General features: G+C 39.6%; 1 protein-coding gene across 1 annotated transcript; it reads right to left on the bottom strand.

Moving 5' to 3' along the window:
* Window positions 1-10,373: 10,373 nt before the first annotated feature.
* LOC141588403 (uncharacterized) lies at window positions 10,374-10,919 on the bottom strand. The gene has a single exon (XM_074409847.1). The coding sequence runs from the start codon at window positions 10,917-10,919 to the stop codon at window positions 10,374-10,376; it is 546 nt and encodes a 181-aa protein (XP_074265948.1).
* Window positions 10,920-11,653: the final 734 nt, after the last annotated feature.

Here is an 11,653-nt window from a genome sequence, read left to right as displayed (position 1 = left end):
AACTCACAAAAACATCCCCAAAAACACAAATGTTGGAACCAAGGGAAAATATCAAAGGGTTTTCATAGATCTGGGAATAACATATGGCACCGCTATGGAGATACTTGCTTCAGAAGGAATGATGCAACCCATTGGTCCGACTCCAGATAAACCAGAACACAAAAGAGCCCGATCCTCAGATGGTAATGCCTATTGCCAATACCATCAAGGCAAGGGCCATGACACCGAAACCTGTTTCAAACTCAAGCATGCCATTCAAGATATGATTGAAGCTGGCAAAATCATAATTGCACCACTCAGTCAAGACAATCCTCCTGGATGTCTCAAGTCAAATAGCAAGGTTGAACGTTCTCAAAGGACGTTCGCCAAAATCAACACAACCTATGCCGCAGCTCTTCAAAAGCTTGTGACTGAAGGGAAGCTACAACCAATCGAGCCCACTCCGGACCCGCTTGAATGCAGGAAAACCCGTTTCTGGTACGGCAGTGCCTATTGCCAATATCATCAAGGAAAAGGTCATGACACTGAAACATGCTTCAAACTGGAACATGCTATTCAAGATCTGATCGAAAGCCATGAAATGGCAGCTTCATCCCTATGCCAACCAAGTGATGAAAACAACTCCAATGAACATCTAATTCTGCAAGGAGATGAAAGCCTTATGGACTATTGTCCTCATATCATCCCCTACAACGAGAGTGAAGTGCTCAAGTGGGTCAATGCTCAAAACCAGACATTCAAGCCGCTGGATGCTGCGAAGGAGACCTTCGAGGGGGGAAGTGATGATTAGGAGTCCGTATCTATGATTAAGTCTGAGTCAGAGTCCGAGTCTTGGGCTTTCTCATATCTATCGTAGCGTCTGTCCTTTTATTCCTAAGCGACAACTGGGGGCGGTCCCCATGAGTCACACGTATTCATCGAGTCTGTGCTAACTTCTTATTTATCTAAATAAAAGCACGATTTTCAACCATCATATATTCTCCCCTTTACCATTTCCCGTTGACAACGAGAATTGATTTGAGAATTGATTTAAAACAAACAATATGCTCAATTCAATGTGTGTACACTCAAATGACGTTCCGTACTGAGTAAGCGGAGGACTCGAAACTCCGTGTCCATTCTCTTTACCTATTCCATGTCTGGCAATAGAAACCTTTCATTAGCACCCAAATTAGAACGAGCTCTCAATCAAAGGGATCCTACAACGAACATAGATAACAAACCAGAACCTCTCCTTGTTCATGGTCAATGACGGAAAGCAAGCCCATTCCCCACAAAAACATCCCATCACCAAATATCAAACTCTCACCAACGGGTACATCCCCGTCTGCACCTCTACCTTCCTCGAATGAAGGACGGCAAAAAACCAATATATCCAAAGCAAAACCAAAGCGAAAGGCCAAAAATCAAAGGCCCAAGCCAATAGCCATTCATCCGAAGCAAAGCGAAAGGCCAAAATCAAAGGCTCAAGCCAATATCCATTCACCCAAAGCCAAAGCTCAAGGCCAAAGCAAAAACCAAGGCCAAAAGCAATTCACTCAAGGCCAAAGCCAAGGCTAAAGCCAAAACAAAAACAGGATAGTGAAATTCAAGTTCACTATTTTCACAAATTTCAAACGACGGAAATTAAAACTGTCATTTTCAAATCCAAAACAAGATAGTGAAATTCGAGTTCACTATTTTCACAAATTTCAAACGACGGAAATTAAAACCGTTATTCTCAAATCAAAAACAAGATAGTGAAATTCAAGTTCACTATTTTCACAAATTTCAAACGACGGAAATTAAAACCGTCATTCTCAAATCAAAAACAAGATAGTGAAATTCAATTTCACTATTTTCACAAATTTCAAACGACGGAAATTAAAACCGTCCATTTCAAACAAGAATGAAATAGCGAAATTCAAATTCGTTATCTTCACAAATACTCAAATGGCGGATTTAAAAACCGTCACTTTTCAAACTTCGGACCAACAAGCCGAACACCAAAATAAAAAGTCCAGGACCAACAAGTCCAAAGCCCAGGACCCATGAGTCCAAAACACTAATTCCAGGACCAACAAGTCCAAAGCCCAGGACCCATGAGTCCAAAACACAAATTCCAGGACCAACAAGTCCAAAGCCCAGGACCCATGAGTCCAAAACACCAAGTCCAGGACCAACAAGTCCAAAGCCCAGGACCCATGAGTCCAAAACACCTAACAAGTCAGTCCAAAACACCAAGTCCAGGACCGACAAGTCCAAAGCCCATGGCCAACGTTTCTTCCCTCCAAACTCCGGGACCAACAAGTACAAAACACAAAAATACCAAAACCTAATGTCAAAGAGCTAAAACAAGAGCTCAAGACTCATCAACTAATAACAAACCCAACACTGCTTCACCCCCAAGTCCTTCTAGAGACTGCTACAGGGAGACCTATCTAAGATCCTGGGGATTCCACCTCAAGATCATAATCAAAACTGCATCACCCCTAAGTCCTTCTAGAGACTGCTACAGGGAGACATATCTAGGCTTCTGAGGATTCCTCTCAAGCTCGTAATACCACACCTTAACCTTTAAGGTCCAGACATGGGATTCTGATCCCACATTTTTATTTACCAACCATTTCGTGCTCAGGCCATATCAAGCCGGAGACCCCATTCCGCACCACATTACAAGCTGTAACCCACCGGCCTAAACACCACAAAATACAAACTCCAGATTTTTATCTATCAAACAAACCTCTTATTACCAAGCTTCACATGCCAAAATGCCGAAGCCATTTCCACCCCGACCCAAATACGGAGTCTTCAAAAATACATTGCTCCACGGAACGGGACATGTCCAATTCATTCTTAGGGTCCACTTTTTAGTGTGCTCACACAACAAGAAACATTTTCACAAACTATGCCTCTTTGATTCATGATAAAGAGGAAATTCTCTCCAATCAACTTTCGAGTCACCAAACGGAATTTACCGTCGTCACCCTCAACTCCAGATTTTTAGCTGTCAAACAAACCTATCATTACCAAGCTCCACATTCCATAATGTCGAAGCCATTTTCACCCTGACCCAGATACGGAGTCCTCGAATGCTTTGCTACCGAGAACGGGACATACCTAGTCTACCCTTAGGGTCCACTTTTTATTGTGCTCACATGATAAGGAATTTTCACAAATTGCACCTCTTCGATTCATGATCAAGGAGGAATTATCTCAAATCAATTTTTTTAGTCACCAAACGGAGTTTACCGTCGTGACCCTCACACTTTAAGGTCCTAACAACTCACTTAGGCACACATTCAGACGAGTCACCAAACGGAATTTACCGTCGTGACCCTCACACTTTAAGGTCCTAACGACTCGCTTAGGCATACGTTCTGAACTACGATCTGGTTTGATTTCACTTCACGTGAATACGTAGGCAGTCCTTCAAGGACACAACCATACACCTCAATTTCAATTATCAAAACACATTCAGAACTACGATCTGGTTTGATTTCACATCACGTGAATACGTAGGCCGTCCTTCAAGGACACAACCATACACCTCAAAATCAATTATCAACACACGCAGAACTACGATCTGGTTTGATTTCGCAAACACGCGAATACGTAGGTAGTCCTATTATAAGGGCACAACCGCATACTCATTTCACAACATCTCCTGTTTTCAATCCTCAAAAACCAGCTCAGAACTACGATCTGGTTTGATTTCGTACACACGCGAATACATAGGCAGTCCTTCAAGGACACAACCATTAACCACAAAATCAATTATCAACACACTCAGAACTACGATCTGGTTTGATTTCGCACACACGCGAAAACGTAGGCAGTCCTATTACTAGGACACAACCCATTGCACACACACGCAGAACTACGATCTGGTTTGATTTCGCAAACACGCGAATACGTAGGCAGTCCCCCAACAAGGACACAACCGCACGCCCATTTCAATCTCAACCATCAACATCAATCCTCAAAAGCAGCCCACCCAGCTGCAAAAATTAATCATATACCTCTTTACTGTGGGCTTCTTCCTTAAGACGTCGCCCATTCCTTGTTTTGTCAAAATCCCACCTTCTCACTCTAGGGGCTTCTCTTTCAAGACGCCACCCGTCCTTTGTCCTTAAACATCTTTTGAGTCTTAACTACAGTCCAAAATAAAACCGCCCATAGCCTAGTGCACGGTTCCGACGATGACGAGGTCTTGGTTCCGCTCTCCGAATCATCATACCTCGAGAAAGGATCTCAAACGAGCATACGGAGGAAAAGATGTCTGGAGAAGATAATCAATTCGTGTTCCCCAGCCGAGCGGACCTTCTACCTCAGGGATTTGATACGCGTTGTCACCCTTTCTTTGCTAGGAGTTGCACACACATAAGCAAAATCTGTCAGAGTCACCCCCGTGTCGTGTCGATACTGAGTTTGTATCACGTTCACGACCGTCTGCTCGTTAGTCTGTCAGTATGCATCTATGTGAGTCAATGTCACAACGGTCACGTGTCTTCGATCTATCAAATCACGAATCTACGAGTAACAAGACTCAATTTTAAGCTTCACAACTTTTAAAATTTCTATCTCCCCTCGCGTAAGATATTACATGCTATTTGCTTATATGTTAATTGCTCACATGCTTATGTGCGTACGTGCTTATATGCTTACATGCCTACATGCTTGTCCATGCGACTGCGGATTTATGTGGTCACTAACCATGCAGGTAATCTTGATATGACAAAGGCACTCCAACTGAGTACTGGGTTCTTCCCAGCAAATGCTGACCTGTCAAGTCCAAGGGCTTCAACCCCATCGATTACATAGCATACGCTACCTTCCAACGAGCAACAACTCATATCCCCGGCGAGTCCTGAGAAGTTTCTAACTCCCCAGCAAGTGCCGATTTTCAAATGGAAGTCACATAGGTCTATTAAAGATCCTCGCAACATCGTTCATGATCCCGACGCCATGCTCTCCCTAAATGATTTTTCCAGAGACCTTGCTTAGATGGTTTGTCCCCACGGAGTTCATTTAGGACCCCAACAAGTTGGAGTTCATTGCTCCCTAGCCGAACCTATCAACGTCAACCTGGTTGGAAGTCATTACCAGATAATATCTTGAAATAAGCCCGATGTTTCAGGCTATTTCCCACAGTCGATCATTCGACCATCCATGGATGGCAAGCCTCAAAATGCACCTTCAACATAGCTGGCGAGCCTTTGTACGCACACAAGAAGCAATTCAAGGACATATCCCGAAGATGCCTCAGGTATGACTCCTTCCTATGGCTGGCGAGCCTCAAAACACACCTTCAGCACCGGCTGGCGAGCCTTTGCGCGCAAATGTCTCAAGGACATATCCCGAAGATGCCTCAGGTATGACTCTTTCTTATGGCTGGCGAGCCTTTATGAGTAGTCTAATGGACTATAAACGACCCGAATCGATAGTCGACAGACTCTAAACTGTTCCCGACGACAAGTCCTTGACTCGAACCACTGAGTCGCCTCGACGTCGCCCTTCCCGACGGCAGATCCTTGGCTCAAACCCTTTTGAGTCGCCTCGACGTCGTAATGTTCTTCGGGTTGTAATCTTCGATTGACCTGGAGGCCATACTTTGAATTTCTCCCCGTCCAAGCCTCAGTCAAAGTGGGGGCTCTGTAGATACCCAGTATCTGCACCTTCCAAAAACCACCCGATGATGATCGGACTATAACGTGTTTTTGATATGCGTGCGTGGATTGGCTATACATGAGACGGTTTAATGCACTACTCGGATATGAAAAATGATTTCAAAAGTTTTCTAACTTCATTTGCATTAAAATAACACTATTTAGAGTTAAACCGTCTTCGGACCCAAAACCGACTCAGAAACCCGCAACTCGAGTCAACCTGAGTCAACCCGAGTCAACCCAAATCCTGAATGTCAAAAATAATGCCATGAATGCCTTTATCATGTCATTTCCATTAAAATGACCCTAATTAGAGTCAAAACCGTCTTCGGACCCAAAACCGACTCAGAAACCCGCAACTCGAGTCAACCTTAGTCAAACCAAATCTTGAATGTCGAAAATAATGCCATGAATGTCTTTATCATGTCATTTCCATTAAAATGACCCTAATTAGAGTCAAAACGGACACCGAGCCAAAAACCGACTTGAAAATCAAAACCCGACTCACACGGGTCAAACCCGAGTCAAAGACACAAAATACCTACCCCAAATATCACCCAAGAGGAAGCTTACACGGCTAAGCAACCATCAAACACCACAAATCACAACCAACAAAATATTGGTTAGAACAAATGGAAAATCCAAATTTGCGAAAAGGACAATACACCCATTTGTATCACAAGGTAGGTCGCACCTAAAGCAGGTGTCTACTTAGCCTCTAAGCAAACTCAACCGACCTACCTCCCCACATTTCTCTATAAATACCACCCTTCACAAAACACAATCCTCACGCGAGTGTCCGCCCGCTCACCTCTCCCTTAAGCTTCTAGACTCAACTTCCTAAGTCACAAAATCGACACGTGTTTACGACCTACCGATCGTAATCACAAGCCTTACACATTTTGTTTGGTACCGTCGCCGTGCATTCGACCGACCCATTTTACCAACTCAATTCATCAACCAAGATGTTTTAATTAACATATTTTCAACATATTTTCAAAACAAAATCCTTTTTAAATGCACTCTTTTAAACTTCTTTGATCACGATTAGTTACAACGAGAAAATCGTCTCTAAAGTCGTCTACTTCGCAAACATCAATACACGTAAGTTTGAGGGTGTAAACAACTCATTTATTTCATGTCTCTACTATTTTTACGAGTTTATGAGCATGAACAATGCATGACACGATTCAAATATAGGTTAGACAAGCCAAAACCGAGTTTTGGGCTGAGACAGAAGCCCCTTGCTATACAAAGAGGGTCGCGCCTCAATGGGGTGTCCAGGTCAGACTCAAACGTGTTTGATTTCGTCTTTCCTTCAACACTTTCTTTTATTTTTATTTCTTTCCTTTTACGTTTTTTACCATTTCGAATGTTGCAAATCATTTTTATGACAAACTTTTTAGCCATAAATTATAATCACCCTTGGTTCCATATACCATGACGGTTTAATCCGTGACTCGGTGATACTAATTGGTTAATTACATTTTAAAGGAAATTTTTTTCTTTTATTTACCATTTTAATTCATTTTTATGATAAACATATTTTGACCATTTCAAAAATCATCCTTGGTTCTTTATACCATGACGTTTTATTCCGTGACTGGATGATATTATTGGTTAATCACAAATTAAAGGGTATTTTAACCCCCTTTTATTTTATTTACCATTTTTCTCATTTGTTTACATTTGTAAATATATTAGTCATAATTCATAATCATCATTGGTTCCTTATACCATGTCGGTTTAATCCGAGTAAGATGACAAACTTGACTAATTACAAAGAAATGAACTTAACATATTAGTTCATATCAAACATTTTACATTTTTATTTGTAAACTATGCTTTTCAAACTTGCAAATACGACAACGAATATTACTAACATACTCCCTCCATTGAACTCCACAAGGCACTTATACCATTTTGATCCATTCAATTCCACAAGGCCACTTTCCTTTTTTGGCAAATTACTTCCCTATTCTGTCCTAATACAAACTAAATATTTACACATTATGCCATTATTGGCCCACTCTAATTATCTCTCAAAACCTACCCTAATCTAACAACTAACCCAAATCCAACACTAAAACAATCCCTAACCCAACCCACTTCACTAACAACTCCCTCCAAAAAAAATTCTGGCCCACTCAATACTTACCCAAAACCGTTCAAAATTCTCACCCACTCCATCTCTCATTCAATACCCTCTCATTCAATACCCTAAACCGTTCAACTCTCTCATTCATTATACACTCTCGAAACTTCCTCTCCTTCAAAAACCCTAAATCTCCCTTATCCTCTCTCTCTGACCAACGCCGCTCATCTCTCTAAGATTTCCTCTTCATTTCTATCTAAAATCTTCCTTATTATCATATTAACTTTCATTCTCTCTATAATCTCCTCATCAATTCTATTTAAAATCTCCATCAGAAAATCGGCTCCTCTTAACGTTGTTGTTCCATCAGTTGCTGTTATTTTTACATGGATCGTGTTGGTTGGTATCGTCTTGTTTCGTCTGATATTGATGAAGATGATGAAGACTCGGATCCTGACTCTCCTCCTCTTAACATTGTTGTTCCTGACTCCTTAGATCCGGACCGTTTTGGGATGTATGTTCCAGAAACGGAGTTTCAGGAACCGGATTTCTTTGTTCCTAATAAGAGTGTGTTGGATGTTGTCACTGATGTTGAACGTGGGGGTAGATCTGATGGGAAAAAGGTTGAAGAAGTAGAATCTACGCCGTTATCACCTAGCTCGGTTAAATTCTGGAAATATGCGGACAAATTTAAGGCAAAAATCAAATTAAAGAGGAAGCGTGTTGATGATGGGGGTATGTCTTCTGGGAAATCGCCTGAAAAAATTGACAGACTACCTGAGAAACTACCTGAAACACGAAGCTCATTTAGAATGAGACAGTTGGAGGAAAGATGTATTGCTAGACTTAAAAAATCATCTAAATAAGGAGGTCTATTTCTATCTCTTAAACTTTTAAGCTATTTTTCCAATTTGATTGCATGTTAAATTGTTAAATTGTTTTCGATGATGGTTCTGCATGTTAAACTGTAAAATTGCATGTTAAACATTGTTACAGTCACACATGTTGGGTAAATTGCATGTTCTGTTGGGTTGATACACTGGTAAATAACAGTCACACATGAGCATTTCAATTTTTCAATTTTTCATGTTCGATGATGGTTCTGCAATTTAAACTTTAAAATTGCATGTTAAACATTGTTACAGTCACACATGTTGGGTAAATTGCATGTTCTGTTGGGTTGATACACTGGTAAATTGCATGTTCTGTTGGGTTGATACACTGGTAAAATTGCATGTTAAACATTTTTCAATTACAGTCACACTGATACACTGATACACTTGCATTTCAATTTTTCTTTGTAATTGCCTGTTTCTACTTTCTTTGTCTTGAGTAATTCTGTTGTCCTCAATGAAGGTCCCAAATGGACAGAGAGGCTTTAGTGTTTCTACTTGCTCAGTGATGAATGTACCTTATTGGTTTGAGAGCTCTTACTATCTTAGGAAAAAATTGTAGGTAAGGGCCATTTACTTGAAGTAGTCTAGCCACCACATGGTCTACCAATGAATGGGTGTGTGTGCTTATCCATCTAACTAACAGTAATTGCTCAATGATTAATGTTCATGAACTGATATGAGAGCTGTATTGGTTGTTGCCTCTTTCACTACTGTTTTTAATTGGACATAGCATGGTCTACCTTCATTGGGTGTGTGTGTAGGAGGCATTACTGCTTCACATAACTCAATGATGAGGCCAATTAGGCCTGAGAGTTTATGTAAATTTCCGTGGGTGTTTGATGATAATGTAATTTTCTTTGGAAGGACTGTAATTTTTGTTGTTTATGAACCTCAGTGATGATGTGCCTTAATGGTCTGAGAGGTAGCCCAGTGATGATGTACCTTAATGGTTTGAGAGCACTTTCAAGTTTATAGCTAAAATAGAACATCATTGGCCATTTTATTAAAGTAGTTAAGCCACCATATAGTCTACAATTGAATGAGTGTGTGTGTTAAACCATCTAAATTGCCAAAGTATCACTATTTTTTCATGGTCTTAACATTATGTACCTTCACTTGTGGCTGTGTAGGAAGGCTTATTACTTCACATAACTCAATGATGAGGCCAATAAAGGCTGAGAGTTTATGTTAGTGCAACTATATGAAATGTAAAATGAGCTTAATACTTCACATAAAACTGAAAATTGTTACAACTGATATTGCATTAGATTGTCTTGCATTACATACCATTACATGTTCATAATCTGATTACAAGCTAAACATATCTTAGCATTGAAATGTTTATACTGTAAACAAATTTCAAAATACTTGAACATTGTATCCTTAGTAATGTCGGTTAATATTCTAAACTACTAATGGTTGAACATTGTATCCTAATTCCCCTATCAAGTACTCTAGACCTTCTGTTTGACCTATTCCTTCTAAATACCCAATACATTCTCTGACCAATTCTTCATTGACCTCCAAATTTCTTGGTAATATGCCAAGGGCAGTTAGATGATCCTTACTCATGTGGGGGATTGCAAAGTCATTATGACCCTTGGTTTTCATAATCTCAACCATAACTGACTGAAGTGTTAGGAAAACCTTGTTGAGTTTTGTATGATCATAATCAACATATGCTTGCATGACTGAATTGACCAATTCATCAACTGATTTGGCTGCTTGTTGGGATTATAATGACTGTAAAGCCCTAAAATACCCAAGGTCATTAACATTTAAATCTGGTGAGTTAGGAGGTTGAAAAGTTAACTGAATATTGAAGCCTTCTGAGTTTGCAACAGCCATGAATGCTTGATCATTGTTCTTGATGTGAGGCCTTGCATTATCTTGTTGAATGAAAATGTTTTTACTTTCTCCTTCAGGCCATTTAGTCTTGATAGCTGGTATAACTTGTTCTATGATGCATTCCCTTGTTACTTGCTTTGTAATTGAATCAATAGGCTTCGTCTCCATTGTACCTCTTGGCCTGTTTGAACTTGCCCTTGCTGCTGGTTGTTGTTTTGTGAAAGGGAACATTCCAATTTTCCCATCAAATAGAAACTCTCCATCCTCTGAATATATAGGCCTACATACTTCACACATAAATATTACCTTTGTGATATACCTCCTGGATTGACACCTCCTATATGGTATCTCTTCCCCTTCAACCATATAAAATTTATGACCATCATAACTAATGTAAAACCACTTCTTATCCATGTGGATTATATGACTCATTTCTGCAAATTTATTTTTTGTGATTGGCATTGCATTAAGATCTAAAAAATCTGCTTGAACATGTTCAACTATTAAGCACTTCAAAGCATGCTTTTGTTGGAATATGTGTCCTCCGACAATAATGCGATCACGACTGTTGATCATGATGATCACATGTTTAAATCTCATTATAAAGAATACAATTGGGAAGTAATATTTTTACTGTCAACTGATCAACATATATCGGTAATGATTGGCTAACTAGAGTTTGACATTACTGTCGTGCGACGGTGGTGATCAGTTGATCCCCTAGGTAATACCTAAAGGTTAACACTCTTAATTGATCATTTAATTAATTGTATAATGTTACGAGTTAATTAAATTACTTGAAAATTGACGGACGATTTTGGAAGTAAAATTTACGTATCACATTGAAATTGATTAAAATGAGATACGGTCTGAGTAATCGAATTGTATCATTACTCAAATGAAATTATTGTTTAAAGAAACAATTGAAATTGAATGAATTATTATAAATACAATTTATTGTGATTTATAATTGGTAAAATATTTTGGCACAAGTAATTATGAATTACTAAGTCGATTTTTGTATGTGACGTATTTTTAATAATACGTTGATTTTTAATATGTTACAAATGCACAACAAATTTATGCAACATATGACATGTGACATATTGACAATTGACAAAGATAAAATGGAATCCATTTTATCTCCATTTGGCCGAAATAGTGGG

The sequence above is a fragment of the Silene latifolia genome, chromosome 6 (assembly GCF_048544455.1).
Source record: "Silene latifolia isolate original U9 population chromosome 6, ASM4854445v1, whole genome shotgun sequence".
In the NCBI taxonomy this organism is placed as follows: Eukaryota; Viridiplantae; Streptophyta; class Magnoliopsida; order Caryophyllales; family Caryophyllaceae; genus Silene; species Silene latifolia.
The sequence above is the reverse complement of the archived record's forward strand: the minus strand, read 5'-3'. Positions and strand labels throughout refer to the sequence as shown.